Genomic DNA, 21,434 nt, shown 5'->3' on the forward strand with positions numbered 1-21,434 from the left:
TGGATGGCTCTAGAGTCGAGGTTGGACTAACTTGGATGCAAAATGAGCGAGGATTGCAAGGTATCCGACAACGACGTTCTCCTTCTCCTCTATAATGAAATATAGACCTAACTCCTAACTCGATGAAGCCCTCAGATGGAGTGTGTTGAGGTTCACTCTATCTACCCGACTGGTTTTTGATGGAGAATGGGTAAAACGAACGAGAATGGACAACCAAAGATGGTGAAGTTATAGCTCTTGTCGTGGCCGACAACTTTGCCTTCTTCGTTGAGGTTCAACTCAGCCTTGTTCACGCTAGACCTTGATGGGAATGGGTCAAACCCTTAGGTTGGGAAGTGGCTATCGTTTGATTCTTTGGAGAAGAAGATAAATGAATAAAAAGAATCCAACTTTCTTTTAAATAAGAGACTTGAGGGTAAACTCGTAATTTTCTTTCATGGTTACTAGTTTTGGCGATAACTCGACTATTCAGACTCGAAAAATGATGAATGAGCATTCCATTTCGAATAATTTTTTGTTGCGGACTTAATGGTATTATCAAATTTTATTAATTCTCGCTCTAACAAAATTTTACTATTTTGGATCCCACTTAACGCGAAATTCAAGGATTTTATAACTTTTTCCTCCGAACTAGAATTCGAACTTACTTACAGGTTAATATATATATTCTGATTCTTCTTAACCTAATGGCGAAGTTGATTTTTCTTAAAATTAATCAAACCATTATTTGAGTATCTTACACCAAGTCCTTCCTTCGGTATTTTCCTCAAAATCTCACCATTTAATTTCCTCCAGATATGAGTTGAAAATCTAAGGTGTTACATTTTCAATTTTAAAAATTTTAAATTTTGAAATTAATAAATAAAATATTAATTAACGTAAAGTGAAATCTTAATAAAATTAATTTAAAAATCAGAACCAAGAAAATTAATCAATCAAGCCTTCAAGCAAAATTGTTGATGGTTGCCCACTTATTTAAATGGAGCCCTCTTGAATTTTTATTAAAAGACCCCTCCATGTGGGGGTCCAAATAATTAAAGATATAATTAGGGGATTCTTCACAAAACTTAAAAATATATTCTTTCATTGTACGTAAGATTAAAAAATCTAATTTAAAAGATCAAGTCAATCTCATAAGACTTAAGTCAAAACCCTAATTAAAACCCTAATCTAAAAAAACCTAGTCAATCAAATAAGACTTAAGTTAAAATCTTGATTCACCTTATTTAAAAACTCTATAAATATAGAGTCTCCACAACCTAATTTCGCAGGTCAAAACAAACCCTAGGAAAAGTAGGTCAAAAAATCTCCTTAACCTTTCCAAAACCCTGATTTTGAAGTCCTAACTCCCTACTTATCATCCAAACCCTAGGTTTTGTAGAAAAAATTCCAAAAAATACCTAGAAATCCATAAAAAAATTTAGAAAATACTCAGATTTAAGAAATAGGTACTTCATCTTGGAGATCCGAAGTAAATCAAACGACGAAAACAAAGCGATGAGTATTTTACGAGAAGCCATTCTATCAATTCTGAGGGAACAAATCGTTGTGATTATCGAATATATATATATATATATATATATATATATATATATATATATATATATATATATATATATATGTATGTTATTCTATTTATTTTATTTATTTTTTTTAGGTCTTTTTAGCAATGTAATCACTTTTTGGGAAATAGTAAGATCGGCGTTTGTTGGGCGAGGTTGGTGCCTAATACCTTCCAACTCCGTAATGTGATCCCCGAACCATAGTTTCTTTTTTTATTCATAGATTAGTTATTTTTATTTGTCAGAGTCAATGCTCGGTTCCTAGACCGTAATAATTAGATGACGACTCCCAAACCTCAAAAATCAAAAGTGGATCCGCACACCCCGCAGATCGAGGGCACTTTCAGTATGTTGACCATTTAATAGTTTTGGATCGTAGCAGAGACCGATCATCTCGATTGGGTGGGTTGGATGCCTAATACCTTCTGAAATCTGTAATCTTACTCATTTCTCTTATCCGTGGACCGATCTAGATCTATTTGAAGTTATTTTTTGTTCATAAACCTAAACTAGATGGCGACTCCCATTTCTCAAAAAATGTCCAATCTATCAATAGGATCCCTTTTCACTATTTAGTGAAAAATGGTCGAGGTAATTTCAGTCATTTCTTCATTAGCTATCTAAAATTGATTCATCTCAATTCGACAAATAATGACATTCAAAGGTCGAAGTCATCATCTACTCTGTGTATTGCTAACTTTCGCCCTCTAGGTGTATTCTTAGTAGCCATTTTCTTCTTTTATGATTTTTATTATTCAAAGTAAATTATCTTATCTATCTCCTCTCCCAATCTTAAAATTGTTGGAACTCCTTTTCATATTCTTGTAAGATTTTTTCGACCATTTAAAAACTTTTCTTTATGCTATTTCATTTCTCTCTCTCAATCTTAAAGTGCCATCTCTTAAAATCTACATTTCTCTACCTCTCTTTTGATCTCTCCCCCTTACTAGTTTTAGATTAATGAAGAAGATATGAGTGAATGAAAAAAAGGGAACAACTACTAGCAGATCACAAGTCACTCATTATGTGAAATCTTAAATAAACATCTTTTCTAATTTTTTTTCTTTTATTTAAATTCATACGAGTTAAATTTTACACCTTTTCTATAATTTTTTTTTTTTTTTTGGTGAAGGAATAAGAAATAGAAGCCTCCTCTTTCTATTTTTATTGTTTAAGGGAAGAAGAAGTACAAATAATTTATCTTTCCAAAATATATATATTTTTTCTTTGTTAAAAAAAGAAGTTGAACCTCCATTAATGGCTTCTGAGGTGTGTGTGTGGTTTAATGGTTTTCGTTCATGGTTTTAGGGTTTTAGTGTATGTTAGAAGGAAGAGAAGAAGGTTCCCCAACTCTTCATCTCACGATACCTGTTATTGAACCCGAACTTTTACTTATTTCACCTCAATTAAAATAAAAATATTTATGGATAGCTAATTATGGATACCACAATTGGAGTGCATACCTATAAATATTCAAAATGGCTACCTATAAGCCATGATAACCCTTTTATGGGTATGTAGATGGATATCTCGTTGGAGTTGCTCTTAAAGAAGAGGAAAAAATATAGTACATGCAATTTTTGAAATGTTAGAGGGTCCACATAGAATTATGCCAAAGAGGTAAAAGTATAATTTACCCTTTATTTAATTACAAGATTATTGTGTGATAATTAAAAATAAATGTAACAATAGAAGTTCTCTAAATTAGGTCAAACTCGGATCAGCCTAGACGACTCGGATCGACTCGTTTGGATTTTGAGTCGACCCAGAACTCAAGTTTTCCAAAAACAAACGTCATGAAATCCAACCTAACAACTCATTTGTGTGTGTATGGGCGTAGGGGCTGTTCGTCATTCTCAAGTCTTAAGAGATCAAATCAGTCACTTTTCGATAAATCTTCGCGGCGGCGGACACTATTTAAGGACATTTTGAGGATTAAGGCTTCTCATTTCTATCTTCTTCACCCCCCGAATCTTTTACGAACATTAGGGTTTACTCTCCATCAGGTAATCTTTCTCTGTTGTTGTCTATTAAAATTAGGGTTTGTAGAGTTAAATCTCGTGCTGTTTCGATGCAGGAAACAGATTTTCAGATTCTGTTTTCGCATTTTTATTTTTAATTTAATTTTGAATTGTGGATGATTTCTGATTTTGAAGCAAACCCTACTCGGTAATAAATTTAACCTAAAAGAACTATTTCTTGTGGCAAATATATCGTTTTTCTATGGATCTTTCACGGTTGTTCGATTTTGAGGACATTATACTTTGTAATCTGATTTAGAAGAAAAAACAACGTTTAATATTTTGAATCTTGTGCTGTTTCGATACAGGAAACAGGCATTTTTCTTTGCTTGTGTGTGTGTGTGTTTTTTTAAACATATATATATATATATATTTTTTTTTTTTTTTTGCGTTGGATGTCTTCTGACTTTTAAGAAACCTTATTCGGTAATAAATTGAGCAAAAAAAAAAAAAAAATTCCCTTGTGGAAAATCTATCGTTTTCGATGAATCCTTCACAGTTCTTCGATTTTGAGGAAATTATACTTTTTAATCTGATTTAGAAATAATAAAAACAACGTTTTATACTTGGAATCCTGTGGTGTATCCATATAGGAAACATAATTATTGGTTCTGTTTTCTCTTTTATTGTTATTTTTAGATTTTGGTTATTGGATTATTTATGATTTTGAAGGAAACTATACATCGTAGTCAATTTAGAAAAAAAAAAAAACCCTAAACATATTTAGCTTCTTCGGATTTAGTATTTTATACTTGTGATTAGGTAGGCATCTTGAAATATTCTTTGCTTTTTGGATTACTCTTGTTCGCTTCCTGAAGGCCTATCTAGTGTTTGTTTGCTCAAGAAGGTAACCCAACGAAATCAATATAGGTTAGGATGAATTTGAATCTAGACAGAAATCAACAAGGTACCCAAACAAGACTCCCTTGTTGAATTATCTTGTAATTGAACAACATTGATTAAAAGACACAATATATATATGGGAAGCTTTCGGAGGCCCCAAAGAGAGCTAAACGTTTTTCAAACTACGGGTTAGAAGTTTTGGAATGGGCTGAGTTTTTGTGAGAATGATCTCCATGGTGAGGAGATCATCCTAAAAAAATCGGCCCATTTTGAAACTTCTAACCCTAGTTTACAAGTTGAAGAAACGTGGACCGTCAATTATTTGTAAACCACTTTTGATGGGGATAGAAATTTTGGACTAGGCTGATTTTTTGTGAGGATAATCTCCTCACCATAGAGACCATCCTAAAAAAAAAAAATCAGCCCATTCTGAAATTTCTAATCCATATTTTGAAAAATTGTTTGGCACCATGTTTGGCTCTCTTTAAGGGCCTCCAAACACTCCTCTCTCTATGTATGCTGTTGTTTTGTTTTGATAAGTTAAAATTATCAAAGTGGTTTTTTTTTTCTTTCTACCAATTGAGGCCCTCCCTTCACTAACCCCCATGGTATGGTCTAGAAGGTTAATAACTACTATTACTACAGAATGCTTACCTAGCCAACAATTAGATCCGACTCTACCCAAACTTTTTTGGATCACCCCAACATTACCCACTAGTTCTATATAGGTGTCTTCTGTTATTTTGTAATGTCATTATTTATTAGTCTTTGCCTTTTGATTCTTTTTTTTTTTTTTTTGGTAAATTCTGCACTGTTTGTTTGCTGTATCCCAATTCTCGGACTAGGGTTATGTACTTATGTTTCATTTTGAGTTTGGGAGGTATAAGATTGTCTACCAAACACACAAACCTTGAAAGTTACCGACGCTCTCATACAATAGAAAGAAGTATTGATTTGTGCACATTTAGTTTTTCTAGTGCTGAACCTCATATATTTATACGTCTTTCAGATCATGATAGAGCAAATCTCAGCTTTTCTAGCTAAATGTTTTGTATAACTTTCTCACTCCCTGGTTTCTTTTGATTTTGATTTTTGTAAATTCGACGCTGCATGTTTGCTGTATACTGATTCGTGGGATTAATGTTATGTTTGGAAGGTGTAATATTGATTACCAAACATCTAAATCTTTAAAGTTACTGACACTATCAGACAGAAGAAAGTAGTTTTGCTTCGTGCACATTTTCTTTTTATTTCCGAACCACTCAGATTTAGTGGTCTTTCAGATCTTGATAGAGCTAATGTCAACTAGGCTAGCTAAATGTTTTGTGGAGCTTTCACAGTTGGGAAAGAGAAAATTCTATTTATTCATCCATTGAATTGACAAAACCATCCAGTGTGTTTGATTCTTTTATCTTTAAAATATGTTGTTAATTGCTTCTGTTTCTGATCTTTCACATGTTAACCTTTCTTTCCACGCAGGTCTTGAATTTCTGCTCTGTTAATATCTAAGTTGCCTATTCAATAACCGAAAAGTGCAAGAAATATGGAGGACTGGGGTAATTTTATTTATTCTTGGATTGATAGAATTTCTTGCTATCGTGGAATGGTGTACATTAGTTTTGCACATTGATCTGTTTTGGAAGATTTATGAGGTGTACATATGCTTAGTGCATACTTCATATTTCTAGTAGTGACTTCATTGTTAAAAATCAATACATTATAAGGACATGATTTACTTTTGGTAGAGAAGGTCTTCCTTTATTTTGACTAGAGTTTGCAAATGCTTACGTCACGGGCATCCTCTTTTGGGTTAAAAGGGTCAAAGAGGAAAAAAGGTAAAGTTAGAGGGGTATTATTGAAAAGGGGCTGGGGGAGGAGATGAAGGACAATAAAGTTGAAGTCGGGAGAAGAGAAAAGGAAACGTGTGAACTCTACTCCTTTGTCTCAATCTTTATAACCCAACAAAGTGTAGTAGAGTGGGGTTCACATTGTGTTTTATTATATAGATGTTGTAGATATTCTGTGGTCTGAGATTACTGGATGATTGAATGCATTTTGTTACATGGACTAAAGTATGTACCTAATAAACACTTCATAGAATTTCCGTTGATATTGTGCCATTTATGTAGGTATAGTTTTGGTTGTTTTAAAGTATAATGAGAAGAGGAAAAAAATAGAACATATCTGATTTTCTATAGAATTGACATCTCGATTACCACCTCCAGCAGTGGAAGCATGTAAAATTAATTTACCATCAAACCCATTGGAACCAATTAGTTGGGAGAAAGTGCAATTGATGATAACAACAATGTAGACTCTACCATAACCCCAATCAGGAAGAATCTTGAAACCAATGGTTGTGATGATAGTTTGATTGAAACCAAATGGAATCCATTCACATTGGAATTGAGGCTTACCATAGAGATGAAGAGGTTTTGAAGCCATACCAATAATGGAGAAAGTGTTGAGACTTCCTTTGTAAGAAGCCATGTGAATGAATGTGTAGGAACGAGAACCATATGGGTTGAAAGCTCTCTTGATCATGGTTCCATTAGTTATTTGATCTTGTTTGATGGAGGGTGAAGGAGGAAGAAGAGATGATGGCGATGGTGGTGGGTTTAGTGAGGAAGAGAGTTTGGAGAAACAAAGGTGAGGATCAGAAGGGGGGAGAGAGAGATGAGAAGGGAGGAATTGAAGAAGAGTGGCCAAAGAACAGAGGAAGAGAAGAATTGTTAAAAAGATTATAAGCTCAGCTGCATAGTTTCACATTATTCCAAAAAACATCTTTTCTTTCTCTATTTCTTGAGGGTTAGGGCATCAGAAGAGTGAAGAAGATGATGTCTCTAATTTTGTTATTTGAGGGCTCCTTATGACGCGGGGAGGTCTATGCAAATTTGAAAAGTTTTAAGTGACCAAATAGAGCACGTGCTCTGTTTTAGATATCGGCCACTCGATCTCTGTTAATCCGACGATCAAGATCATTTGTGTGGATCTTTGTCCAGTTTTAAGTGACCACATGGTTTGAGTCTCCTTTTTTTTGTTGCATGGTTTCCTTTACTTTATTGATTTCATTATACTTGTCAGAACAAAAGAAATTGTACCTGGCATAGCTATTCATTTCAAAAACTACGGAGTCCACCTCCATGCACCTGTTTGTAGGAGTCTCAATCTTATCAGTCACGTCCTACCATTACTTAATGGAATGTGGTATCCACTTTGAGAAATGATGTCCTTAGTGTCTCTGTTTTCCTTAAATGAAGTACTTCCCCTCACCCTCTCTTTTAACTCTATCCTTTAATTTTCTATGTAATTATTATTTTTTCAATATTTTTTTTAGTTTGAAAAATATAATTAGGGAGGTAATATACCTTTGTTTGCTTTTGGAGGCATTGTTTTCTTCACATAATAAACAAATTGGTCTGTCCTTTATTTTTAAGGGGGACAATGACAGCAAAGGCCTATTTTTTGAAAATATGTACCAAAAAGTCTTCTAAAAAATATGGACTCTTTAGTTCCCAATTGATCAAACATTAGTCTAACAAGGATTTTTGAAGTGAAAATACCATAATTACCCTTTCAATGATTAAAGACACACCCCCTTAACTATGGTCATCTCTTATAGATCAATTAAAAAAAAACTTGTTTCTCTTAGCAAAACTAGTTATCTTTAAATAACATAGATGATGTTGATGACTACAACAATGCTGATGATGGAGACGAGTATGATCATCATCAAATTTATTTGGTCTATGTATATTAGATTTATTAAAATATATATAAATAATTAAAACATAATTTTAAAACTCGATTTGAATGTTCATCAAATTGATTCAACTCAAAAATTAGCAAGTCGACATAAATGAGTCAAATAAAATTATATTGAATTTATGAATAATTTTAAATAAATAAAATATTTATTTTTTATTTTTCATAAAAATATATTCATAACTAGATAAATTGGTCAAGTTTTTTATTTGACTCCCTATATTTTTAGATTAAACACTTTGTCAAGTTAAAAGGGTATTTCAGGTATTTTTCTTAAAAAAATCTTCAAACGATCCTTAATAGACTAATATTTTATTAAGTGGGACTTAAATGGTCTGTATTCTTTACTAGGGTACTATTCGGTACATATTCTCTTCAGAGTCATTCTCCCAATTTTTAAAGGAACCTGATTACGCGTGAAATGTGGTAGATGCTGTTTTGCAAAACATTATACATATATCTCCCTTAGTTTAGCCTTGATATCATATAGACCTCATTTGGCATAGAATTGCAATGCTTCTTCTGTAAGAAGTTTGTGTACTCTTGTTGTTTTGGAGATTATCAGGCTCTTTTACAATTTTATAACCTTTTTTTAATTAATCTCTAACAGAGGATGATGAGCCAGTTGCACCTGTTCTTAAAGTTGAACAACCTAAAAATAATTGGGATGACGAAGATGTAGAAGACAATGATGTGAAGGAATCTTGGGAAGATGATGATGAGCCTACTCTGGTACAATTCTTCACTGTTTCTATATATTGTTTCCTCTAATGCTTGTTTCAGTGGGGGGAGAGGGGGGGGGGGGGATTATGTTTAGTAAGTTGTAGAATTTTATTGAGCATCCCTAGGAACTTTGAAGGATGCAGTGCACAAAAATAAGATATAAAGATGCCGTAAGGTTTTGCTCGAATAGATGGTAAGTGGGTGGGTTTCCACTTGTCCGACACAGTGATATACTAAAAAATTGGGCTGCTTTGGTTACGTAGAATTGAATGTATTAGTTATATTTGTTAAATAATATGTTTGTTGCTGCACCAACGGTACTATCATATCATCCGACCACTACAACAATTGGAACCTATGTCATTAACAATATTTTTACTATGACAGCATCTTCTTAGAAACTTGAGTCTAAAATATTTTTGCTATGCTGCACATTGCTGTGGTCAGGCTCCTGCACCTCAACCTCCTGTGGAGAAGACCACTAAGAAATCTGTGGCAAAAGTGAGTGTAAAGAAAGAAACAGCTGCCGAAGTAGAAACCAAACAAAACCTGGATCCTGTGGCGGAGAAGCTTCGCCAGCAAAGGTAAAATGAGAAGTATTTGTTCATTTTTTGGTTTGTAAAATTGGGGTTTGATTATATAATCACATGTTGTATATGCAACTGACCTACTCAATCATCCAGACCATTCCATAAGTGGGTAGCCCCAGAAGATCACAACTGAAGCATCTCAATTTTCTGATCTAGATCTTAAATTTGAGTGGTGAAAAAAGTTATAATAAATCAAATTCAGATTGCTTTGATTTAGGGTGCATTCGATCTTAAGAGGTTTTGCAATGATTTAAATATTCATATCGTTGGGGGCGTTGAATAATTGTTATTTAATATTTCTGAAAGATGGATCTTACATTCATAAATTTTCGTTTTTGTAGTTTTTCATAAAAGAGAAAGATTAAGGAAAATGTTTGTTTGACAATTTAAAATCCACGGAATTTATTTAAATAAAGAGAAATATTAAATAACTTTCTAATTGAAATACATGGTTTTCACATATGATGTTTTTTTATCGGTAACGGATCATAATGTTGGTACTCATTTGGACACGGGTTGATCATGATTTGACTGCAGAATGTGTTTTCCCCTATCTTGGAATCTCTGAGACTTTTAATGACGGCTTGTGAATTCTCATTTTTATTTTATTTTGAATAAACTTCAATGAAGAATGCACATGTCGTCTTTTGTCGGTGCTGAAATGGCCTCAGATATTGTATTTCTCCATCACAGGCTTGTGGAAGAGGCAGATTACAAGTCCACTACGGAACTGTTTTCCAAGAGAGGCAATGAGAAGTCACTTGATAATTTCATTCCCAATTCCGAAAGCGATTTCATGGAGTATGCAGAACTCATTTCTCATAAACTTCGCCCATATGAGGTGTGTTAAATTTTCTGTGTTCATGTTTACTGATGTGGTATTTTATATATTAAAGGTAGGGAGTGTCGAAAAGTACCTAATGAACTTTCGCCTGATTTACTCCTGTTTGGGTGAGTCTGTTAGAACCAGATTGATAATTTGGGTTGGGTCTGGGTCTGGGGCTGGGGCTGCCTCTGCCTAGACATGCAATATCTACACTTATTACCCATATTCAATGATTACCCAATGCATCCAATCAATTAGGTTGGGTATACTGGTTATTGAGGTGCTTCTGAATTTAATGTGTTGTTTTGTTTAATCTCCGTTGCAGAAAAGCTTTCATTACATAGGCCTACTCAAGGCAGTAATGAGACTGTCAATGACCTCTTTGAAAGCAGCAGATGCTAAAGAGGTTTCCTCTTCAATCACAGCAATTGCAAATGAAAAGATCAAGGCAGAGAAAGAAGCCAACGCTGGTAAAAAGAAAACAGGTATATAGTTGGATGAACCATTACATTTCACATGTGAAAATCTTAATTGGATTAGAATTATGGTCTTCCAATGCCAATGCCTGGAGAATATAAACAACGAGGCCATATTCCTTGGACCAACTGTAACATGCCAGAGTTGACCCAATCGAGTATATCCATCCCTAATTAAGGGCTTTTACCCAGGACTCAGTTGATATATTGCAACAAAACTTTTAGGCCTTGGGTTCAACTCCAACTCATCCTCCAAAAAATATGAAGTTATTCCCCTATTTATTCGACTACATTGAACCTAGCATAACCCATGCCATAGTTGACCCTGTTCAGGTGGTTGTAACCATCTGTTTCATTGACATTTCGAGGCTGTAAAGTCTTAAATCTTTTTCTGGTCCAAATGAACTCAAATGAATCCAGTGATTATGGTAAAATTCAGTTTAGTTGAGAAGTGAGATATCATTGGGTTCATTTAATAATTTATATAACTTATCTCTAGAAGTGGCTATTGATTTCCCTCTTCCTTGTCTCTCAGCTGCAAAGAAGAAACAACTTCACCTTGATAAGCCGGACGATGATGCAGTTGTCGGCGCCTATGATGAAGCACTTGATGATTATGATTTTATGTAAGTGCATGCATGAACTATGGACCTTTTTTGTTTCCCCCTTCATATTTACTACAACTGTAAACTACCGTCAGTTCCAATGTAAAAGGAAAAAAAGAGAAAAGATTCGGTGGCGTTACTACTCTCCCAACATTGGAGATTGATTTGAGTGTGTTGATATGTGATTCGTCGAATAATTAGTGAATGTTGTTGAGTTTGAATCTGTTTTTCGGGACAGTTACCTTTGCTTGTTGACGTTACTTGATCAGCTTCTTGGCATGTATTGCAAATTCCTTAAAGAGTCTTGGAATTTATCAATGACTTATGGATTTGTGGAGGTGTGGCTGATTGATTGAATTTGAATAGCACTTAAAAATACATGTGGTGGAGTACAATGGCAGTGATGTTAGTGTGATTGTTATGGATAACAGGCAATAAGAAATTCGGAGGGAGTGATGATTTCTCATTTTTTTCTATCCCCTTGACCACAAAACTTGATGTCAGTATTTACATTTTCTTGTTGAGCACTTTTTATTTTTTTGGAAAATTACTTAATAGAGTCCACGTTTCTAAATGCAGTGTGTTTTGGGGTGGTATCTTAACAACTCAGGTAGTAAAAGCTGTTCTCGATGATTCGAACATAGGGTTGATCTTAATGATTGGAATTGAATTGTCAGGCTCGACAATTTTGGGTTCTGGGGACATTAACAAAGAAAAAAGTTGAAGTTGCAAAATTGAATGTTAAGTTACTAAAACGTGCAAGGATTTAAAAAAAAAAAATAGAAACCTTCATAAATTAGAGGTGAGGTATCAAGACATGCTATGAAATCATGAAATTTTCTCTATCTTGGTGGATGTTTGTTATTATTTTTATATACTATCATTTGTTATATAATAATAATAATAATAAGAGTCTGATGAATGCATACCATTCGGTCCAAGGCTTTCAACCATAGATCTTTTTCATCGGTATACACAGGAAAAAGATATACAGTTCTGTGCCCTTACTAAGTCTGCCGCGTACCAAAACCAAATGCATTCATCATTCTTCTATTGAAAATTAAAATCTTTTGTTACTTTAAAGAATATAGTTTCTTAAATGTATATATAGTTTTTATTTATCCTTCATATTAAATTTTTTTTTTTTTTTCCATTTCTCTTGTTTTGTATTTCTTTTTTAGATTATACATGTAGGGTCAGGATCCCTTGACTCCTAATAATGACTCATGAAAAAAATAATGATCCCAATCCTTTAAATGCAAAATCCAATGATTGAGGTTTATCGTGGATTAGTATCTTTGAGTATATATATGGGAAGTGTTCGGAGGCCCTAAAGAGAGCCAAACATTATTTAGGAATGGACTATTTTTTAGAGCCAAACATTATTTAGGAATGGACTATTTTTTTGTATGATTGATCTTTATGATGAAGAGTTCATCCTCACCAAAACTCAACTAATTCTAAAACTTTGAACCTTAATTTACAAGTTGAAGAATCTAGGACCATCTGATTTTTTTTCGTAAACCACTTTGGATGGTATTAGAAATTTCAGATTGGGCTGATTTTGGGTGAGGATGATCTCATCATAAAGATCATTCTCACAAAAAATCGGTTATATTCCAAAACTTCTAACCCATACAATGAAAAAATGTTTGGCTCTCTTTAGGGCCTCCGAATGCCACCCTATATATATAATTTTTATAAATAGAAACTGGTTTGACTGAATTAAACTCTGGTCGCACCACAGTTCGACCAGTTCAACAATTTTTTATGAACATTGAAAGCTATCACATATATGAAAGTTCTGTCAATACTGAGAACGGTTTGTCAATACAATTTGATTGTGCTGTCAACATATGCAACACTTTTGGGTTAAAAGAGTAATCTGATTTTCCATTTACAAAATAATAAATAATAATACAAAAATACTGTTTTTTAATTATTTTTTTTCCAAATAATAATGGTGTATTTATCTTGGTGACATGGTGGAATAACTGAAAGTAGCACGTGAAGATGATGGGTGGGTGGGAATGGTTAAGGAGCTCCAATGGTTAAACTCCCTCTTCATGGCTCTATAGGCATTTTCTAAGCCTTCTTGAACCAACTCCAATACAGCCTGAGGCACGGGGGGTTCATTGATCTCAACTGATCCTTCCAACATCTTCACTACTTCTCCCATTGAGGGTCTCATCCACACCTCATCCTGAATGCACCAAAAGCCGGTTTTCATAATCCTCACTAATTCTTCTTCTTCTACGAATCCCATTAGCCGTTTATCTGCAACTTTCATCGGCGTTCCATTTGTCAACTCCTGGAAAAAACCAAAGTTACTATGATTAGTATACATTTGCATTTGATGCAACCTTTAGGGGACAACTTTTTATTTATTTATTATGTTTAGTCCATCAAAAGTCATTTTTCGAAGTCAAAAGCATGTTTGAAGGTCAATCAACTTTAGAATTTTCACAAGCTCGAAGTGAAAAAGATGAAGCTACTCAAACCAATTTTTGTCTTATTGCTTTTGTGGGAAGTATTAGTAATGATAAAATTGTTTCCATCTTCATAAAGTTATGAGAATTACCCAAGCGCTTCCTTTTAGTTGATTTTACCCAACATCCCACAGTTCCTAGCCTAGAAGTGCTTCTTGAACACTATGAGAGCACTTGGGTTGACAGCGAAACTTATCAAAATTAAGTTAAAATTTATTATGAGAATTTGAATTACATACCTTAAATGCCCAGCCAGGATAGAAGAACTCTTCTTCATCCAAAGACATGTCGAGGTTTCTCCGACCTCCTATGATTTCAAGAAGAAGCATTCCATAGCTGTAAACATCTGCTTTTACTGTTACGGGCCGATTACTAACCCATTCAGGAGCCAAATATCCTCTTGTTCCTCTAATCATAGTGACAACTTGAGAGTGTTCCCTTGCCATCAACTTTGCTAATCCGAAATCCGATACCTTTGGACAGAAATTCTCGTCTAAGAGTATGTTCTCAGGCTTGATGTCACAGTGTATGATTCGATTCCTACATTGTTCGTGGAAGTAGGCAATCCCTTTTGCCGTTGCAATGGCTATATTGAAGCGAGTTTCCCAGTCTAGTAATCTATCTTGGTTAGTACATGAAGGGAAGATCCATTTGTCGAGTGACCCATTTTTCATAAACTCGTACACTAGAAGCCTATTCACAGAGTAAATATAAAAATAAAAAATTGATTCAGTAACAAGTTATCGGTTTAATGCAAAAAGTACAACGTAGGAATCCTTATCGTGAAGGTCATGAAGGCAATGGGCATAAAAAGAATGTATGTAAAACACAACAAGATTTACGTAGTTCGACAGCATGTCTATTTCTTTGGATGAGATGAGATGAGCACGTCACTTTTAGATAGATGTATTGAATCTAGTTGACAAGATATCTATCACAACACAAAGATCTATACCCTATGTGAAAAAAGGGGTAAATTCGACAGACATTGGCGCCGAATTAACCCCTTTTAATTTTCACATAATTTTAAAAAGGGGGAAAAAAAAAAAACCCGAAGAGGGAGATGTTGTCTGTGCACCTGTGTGACCCCTCGGAGGAGAATCCACAAAGACGGACCAAGTTCATGTGATGCATTGAGCCAATTGTGTTTACTTCTGTTACAAATTCCTTCTCTCCATGAGGCAACACCCTTTCTAGCTTTTTTACTGCTATCAAGGTTCCATCTCCTAGGCTTCCCTTGAAAACACTTCCAAATCCTCCTATAGGAAAACCAATACAAAAGTCTATGATTTCGAATTCTAACTTTGTATTTCAAGTGTAATGGTTCTTCAAATTTTAATTTTACCGAACATCATACCTGAATAAGCATGATATCAGGAAAAGTAAATATTTGAAGAACCCTTAGAATAAGCATTTGAAGAACCCTTACCCATTTAAAAAAATCCAAATTCTTACCTGTACCAAGTAACTGAGAAAAATTATTAGTCGCATTTTGTAGATCCCGATAACTAAAATTCATTGGAGCACCCGACACCATCAAAGAGCTTTCGATAGATTTCTTTAAGGATCTTCTTCTATGAACACTATAATATAACAGGAAACATAGCAAAGCTATGAGAACGCACATTGATAGAACAATGGGGAGAATTAGAACCTTATCGTGGCTACCGTTCGACCCTTTCATTGACCCTCCAGATTTTCTTGTATCACTTCCTGGATTTGTCGATCCATTCTTCCAAACTTTCACAAATAAATTCGATCCTGGGTCTTCAAACCCTCCGAAAACTAGACTCTTCAGAATCCAACAGTAGGGTTTCTCCTCATTAAGCCCATAAACAGAAGCGACACACTTGCAATCCGATAAACAAGCATCTCCACATCGGGAAATTGTTTGGGTGTCACTATAATTCGCGATCACTGATGACTGAGAGAAGTAGTAATTTGTTTGAGGCACCGTCGTGATCTTGAACCCCAACATGGATGATGAGTTTGTCGAGCAATTCGTACTAGACCCGATTGATGAATTCTCAGGAAGGATACTACAACTAGAATTGGTCTTACTTCCATTCAATTTACATATGCCATTGCCACAAACACCTGCGATATCACATGGATTTGACACCGCTGCCCACTCCGAGACCCATTGGTGTGACCCATTAACATCGTTGTCCCATCGATATAACCGTAAATTCCCATTCGTCTCGAGGGTTAATCGCCTTTTTACCGATTGGTTTCTTCCATTTTCATCATTTTTGTATACATACATGACCCCGTCCGATGCCATACCATACACAATACTAAAGCTTCCCGATTCATCCAACAAAGCAATGACATTGCCCGTCACATTTGAGATTTCGGGTCCGGACCAATAGGAGTAATTGCTGTGAGATTCCGGTAATGGGTTGTCAGATTCCGGTGAGTTGTACGTGAGGGCAAGGCTTAATGAAGTGGGTTGTTGGAGCATTTTTAGGGTGTAGTAACCTTCATGTGAAGGTGATCTTGATGTTGTAAGTTCTGAGGAGACTGTTAAGGGTTGTCCGGGAAGGAGTGTGTCAGATGGGTGAGAGAAGCTCTGCCATATAGGGTGGAATGTGGAGTTGTAGAGAAGCAAGTTGCCGGATTCTGACATTTCTGCCATTTGGACGCCTGTGCCAGAGGTGTTTGATGTCCATAATGTGAGTTTCTGGTCGGTGAGTATGAGGTTTCCGGTGGTGTCAAGCTCCAAGATTGCATCTTTTCCAACCAGAGAGTTGCTATTATCAAAATTCAAAAGATATGGAGTCGGTCAAACATCAAATTTAAGAGAGATTCTATTTGCACACCAACGTTTACTAACAACACACCATTCCTTTTGAATTTAAGGGTTTTCCCTCAAAACGTATGCAACTTATGTTCAAATTCCAATTTCGGTATACTGTTCATTTTAATTCCCAAAACATGCTTTTTGAGTGTATTTGTCACTTTTATAATCAATGAATTTACTGATATATCTATGAATTCATAGATATTAAAAGTGATGAACTCACAAGTTCATAAGTCATAAAAATGATGAATACAAATTTTGGGAATTAAAATGAACAGTATACTGAATTCTTGGAATTTTGTCATATTTAGTGCATGAAATTGAGATTCACCCTTGAAATTAAATGGATGTTTACTTATAAATTGGTGTGTTATGAGTAAGAGTTGATATGTTAATAAAAACTTTTTAATTTAATGATATATTTTCAAAAATGTGTGCAACTTTTACAAAAAAAATTCCAATCCTGATACATTTATCATTTTAATTCCCAAAACATGTTTTTCGAGAAACATGTTGGTATAATTGACGAGCTCACTTGTAAGAAAGTGACAATCTCTTGTTGGTAAAAACAAGTTTCAGGAATTAAAATGAATACTATATTGGACTCGAAATTTTGTCATATTCAGCATAAGAAATGATAATTTACCCTAATTTAATTGTTTAGTGTGGCATGATTAAATTTGGAGTGGCAATATAATTTCTCTTAGTGAATATTTGATATGGCTCCCTATATTTTTTCAAAAACTGATGATACACCCCTTGACCTTGTTCTACTATAGAAGACTAATAGAAAATATCCTAAACACCCTTCATCTTCAATCTCTAACCAAACACCATGATTTCAAAACTCAAGGCATCCAAATCTCAGAGACAAAAGGTGGAGTGTATCACTTGAAACATTATTGTTATATATTCCTTAAATTACAAAAAAAAGAAAGATAATGGTTAATGAGTTTACCTGTTAGCAGACCAAACTGTTTTTCGATCACCAGGAAGTTGGGCGTACCAAATTGCGAGCTGAAATTGATCTTTCGAATCAGTCGGAATGAACCCTAATGCAAAAGTTCCATTATCCGAAATCCATACTTGGTTTTCACTAGCAGATAGTGTCGAACCGAGTGAAATCTGGTTTGATAGAACCCGGTTCAACTTAGCTAAACAAAATAAGAACAAGAAAAAATAACAACTAGTAGACATTCTAATCTCAATGAAATAAATACTTCATTTCTTTATAAAGAACCTTAAGATATAATTTATAGGTGAAGGAAGAAGAAACTTAGTTGATTTATGAACTAAGAAAGAAAGTAAAAGAAAAGAGAATTTAAAATTGTGTGAGAAAGATGGAAGGATCTAACACGTATATAGAGGTAGTTGAGCTAACTGTTGAACATAAATCTAATGGTCGGTACGAGAATCATTAGGTGTTATGACACGTGTCTCATTTCAATGTGGAACCAATCAATTCGTTCACACGAACTAACGGTGTCAGTGGATCGAATCAATCTGAGACGAATCAAATAAGGATCGGATCCAGTAACATTCTAATAAGAAACAGATCATACCTTTCTGATATAAGTAAGTTTTCATATTCATAAACAAAGATCTAGAATCAATCCAATAAGAATTGGATCAAAACATTGTCGAATTAGGTTTTCTTATTATTTATTATCGGATCTCAATAGTAGGATCCAAATCTAATTTGATGACAATTGAATTGGATTGAGTCCAAATTATCCCATTTGATAGGAAAATAAAAGTAAACTTCATATGTTAAAATTGATCAGGATAACCACACACACACATACACACACACACACACACACACATACAAGTTGAAAAATTGTGGATCATCCATTTTTTGTAAACATTTGTGATGGGATTAGAAGTTTTGGAATAGAATGATTTTTAGTGAGGATGATCTCCTCACCATAGAGATCATCCTCACCTGAAATCAGCCTATTCCAAAACTTCTAACCCATGTAGGACAAAACATGTTGGGCTAATTGTTAGGCAAAATGTTGGGTGTTGAACGGGACCCTAAACACACACACACACACACACACACACACATATATAAAAGAACCCAAATCCTTGATCTATATCCAAAATTATCATATCGGATTGGATTGGATTTCGACTATGATCTCGTCCATTGTCAGCCAAGATTCATGTTAACATGTTTGGGGTCAGTTTATGGAAAAGACTTGGCTTATTTATGGGAGCCAAGCCCAACCGAATGGAGTCGAATTATCGAAAAACCTTGGTTCATAAGGACCAAGCACAACCGCAAGGGATCGAATCCCAAAAATAAAAGCAAGTAAAGTAAAAAGGAAATAAACTTTTTATTTATCGAGAAAATGATTACAAAATGAAAACAAAATGAAAATTACATAAAACCCCTAAATAGTGGGGGTAGGAACAACATCAACCGTTTCTTGACCTTTCAGTATGGTCGGAAGACGGGGGATCACAGTGCCAACAGGGAGCTCCAGAGCTAGTTGAGTAGGATTAGTCCCAGTTCCCTTCTGGATTATGGCAGTCGGAATAGTAATGGACTCAGAAGGAGCAAAATGCTCCTTAGCCTAGAGAACCTTCTTGGTGTTCTTGAGTTTTGCCTTTAACTTATTGTAGGTAACTCTGAAGCATCAATCTAGTCCTAAAACTTCTTGAGCCGCTTTTTCAGCTCCTACTTCCTCTCCTCATCTTTGGCGACCTTGAAGGTCGCCATCTTCTACTTCAGAAAAGAGAGCTCATTGTTAGCCAAGGTGGCATTCTTCTTCACTAGCTCGAGCTGTGCTACCAAGCTTTTCAGGTTAGCCTTCAAGGTGATCAATTCCCCTTTGGTCTTCAACATCTGGGATGTGTCTGCATCCCTTTCTGCCTATAGATTTTTGGCAGCTGCCTCAATTGTGTCATTTAAAATGCTTCACCACTTTTTGCTAAATAATAAAAAAAATGTTTGATGAATATTGGAGATTTTTAAGGAATGGGGAACCACCACCTAGTTTAGGTTTAGGAACCATATATAACTCCAAAAATGAATTGGGTTGATCCATAGGTAAGAGACAAGGGTAAATGGTCAGATTACAGGTTTCAGAAGGTATTAAGCACCGAACCCATCCAATCGAAGTGATGGTCTCTACTACGATTCAATAAAATTCTAAGGTCAAATGAGGAAGACTATGGTCAAGGCTACAGTCCAATCATCATTAATTTATGTCGGGTTGTTCAAATAAATCTTATGGTTCTGGTCTCCTCAAATACTATACATCGAGTTAACTCGAAAAATTCGTTTTCTTTTTTTAAAATAATACATAAATAAAACTTACCACAGAAGTTCAATTACCACAATTCCTTCAGAAAATTTGTCGAACGAGTTGGACTTGAATAAGTATGAAAATCGAGGTCAAATCTTAGATAATTTTTTCTAAACTTCATAGATAAATCTATATTAATTGGGAAGGAGTTATAAGGTGTGCGATATACCGTTGCAAAGCTTTACATGTCTAGTTTCTAATGCAAAAGACGGTTTGTGAAATAAAATTTTGTAGAAGAAGATATGCATGTTTGACTGAAAGGTATCAGACTGCCTCAGATTTCATCTAGGATTTTACCTCAACTTCATAGACAAATCTATATCAATTAAAAAAGATTTGAGAGTGTTGTGATGTACTGTTGGAAATCCCTTCATGTCTAATTTCTAATGCAATAAACAACTTGTGAATTCGATTATTTTAGAGAAAGTTATTCGTATTTGAGTAAAAAGGGTCGAATTATTTACAAAAAATGTGAATAAAGAGAGATAAGCTTAGGATTGCTTCAACTTAATTTTGTGCCTACTATGGCTGAATCAAATTTGTGGGAGGGCTTGTGGTGCTACAAATGGAAGATGAAGGAGATGAAGTACAAGTGAAAGGGGTTTGAAGAAGGAAGAAGAAGATGATGGAATTGTTGCGTTTTAATGACTAAGAAGAAAAGAAGATGGAGAAGTATGACACTATGGGCTGAGGTTCTACTAGAGAAGTGAGGTTCGACTGTGATGGAGGTAAATGATGTTGAGATGGCTGAGAAGTAAGTTCCTCCTTCTCATTGCTCTTCTTTTTCTTTTCTTCTCTTTTTTTTTTAATACTTTTTTTCTTTTGTTCACTATTGTGTATTTTTTAATTTTGTTTGTGGTTGCTATGTCATCAGGTGTGAGAAAAGAGAGGATTCTCATCTTGGACATGAGAATGAGGAAGAATGAGTCCTTTTTTTATAAACATTTTTTCCTTTTCCTTTTCTTTCGAATTTTCTTTTAATTCTCTTTATATTTTTCCTTTACTGGTCGATTCATTGGGAAAGGATATGGGGACGTTTGTGTGAGTATGGAGTATTGAAGGAGTGGTGATTCGGTATATCTCGTGACCTATAGTAATTCGATGGCGTAGAATCAACTTATCTCTATTGGTCGATTGATCGAGATATTTTAGTTGGATTGTTGATTGGTTTAATTGATGCATTTATGTTTCAATTGATTAATCAAAAATTTAATTTGTTAAGGTTTAGTTTAATTCGTTGATTAGTTGTGGCCATTGGGTTGATTGTTAAGATAAATATTTTACCTTGAATGGTTTGATCGATGCTAAATTGAGATTGATGGGATTTATTGATTGGTTGATGATTTTTGATTGATTTAGAAAAATATTTATTGACTGGTCGGTTGAATGATTTTTAATTTATTATTGGTTTAAT

General features: G+C 34.6%; 2 protein-coding genes across 3 annotated transcripts; one reads left to right on the forward strand and one right to left on the reverse strand.

The window, feature by feature from the left end:
- The first annotated feature begins 3,391 nt into the window (after positions 1 to 3,391).
- On the forward strand, positions 3,392 to 11,740 carry LOC147380481 (uncharacterized). Of its 2 annotated transcripts, none has more exons than XM_086431651.1 (7): positions 3,392 to 3,568; positions 5,906 to 5,982; positions 8,802 to 8,923; positions 9,362 to 9,498; positions 10,198 to 10,345; positions 10,656 to 10,815; positions 11,342 to 11,740. In XM_086431651.1, exons 2-7 carry the CDS (start codon positions 5,970 to 5,972, stop codon positions 11,434 to 11,436), a joined length of 675 nt encoding a protein of 224 aa, XP_086287777.1. In that variant the 5' UTR covers positions 3,392 to 3,568; positions 5,906 to 5,969; the 3' UTR covers positions 11,437 to 11,740. The 2 variants fall into 2 exon arrangements, with proteins under 2 accessions (XP_086287777.1, XP_086287779.1); XM_086431653.1 differs by lacking the exon at positions 3,392 to 3,568 and adding an exon at positions 4,466 to 4,490.
- Positions 11,741 to 13,241: 1,501 nt separating this feature from the next.
- LOC147380482 (G-type lectin S-receptor-like serine/threonine-protein kinase At5g24080) lies at positions 13,242 to 17,986 on the reverse strand. Its single transcript, XM_086431663.1, has 5 exons — positions 17,662 to 17,986; positions 15,356 to 16,653; positions 14,979 to 15,159; positions 14,140 to 14,593; positions 13,242 to 13,722 (listed from the first exon to the last, which is right to left on the reverse strand). Exons 1-5 carry the CDS (start codon positions 17,898 to 17,900, stop codon positions 13,381 to 13,383), a joined length of 2,514 nt encoding a protein of 837 aa, XP_086287789.1. The 5' UTR covers positions 17,901 to 17,986; the 3' UTR covers positions 13,242 to 13,380.
- Positions 17,987 to 21,434: the final 3,448 nt, after the last annotated feature.

Source organism: Akebia trifoliata, unplaced genomic scaffold (assembly GCF_017979445.1).
Source record: "Akebia trifoliata isolate Shusen 1 unplaced genomic scaffold, ASM1797944v1 Contig01390, whole genome shotgun sequence".
Lineage (NCBI taxonomy): Eukaryota > Viridiplantae > Streptophyta > Magnoliopsida > Ranunculales > Lardizabalaceae > Akebia > Akebia trifoliata.

What these genes read in the sequence shown, in the direction of transcription:
- LOC147380482 (XM_086431663.1), bottom strand. Translation starts at nt 17,900, where the DNA reads ATGTCTACTAGTTGTTATTTTTTCTTGTTCTTATTTTGTTTAGCTAAG. An exon ending in ACAGTTTGGTCTGCTAACAG is followed by an intron (nt 16,654 to 17,661) that starts GTAAACTCATTA and finishes TTTTGATAATAG; the next exon opens with CAACTCTCTGGTTGGAAAAG. An exon ending in TTCTCAGTTACTTGGTACAG is followed by an intron (nt 15,160 to 15,355) that starts GTAAGAATTTGG and finishes GTTTTCCTATAG; the next exon opens with GAGGATTTGGAAGTGTTTTC.
- LOC147380481 (XM_086431651.1), top strand. An exon ending in ATAAACTTCGCCCATATGAG is followed by an intron (nt 10,346 to 10,655) that starts GTGTGTTAAATT and finishes TCTCCGTTGCAG; the next exon opens with AAAAGCTTTCATTACATAGG. An exon ending in CGCTGGTAAAAAGAAAACAG is followed by an intron (nt 10,816 to 11,341) that starts GTATATAGTTGG and finishes CTTGTCTCTCAG; the next exon opens with CTGCAAAGAAGAAACAACTT.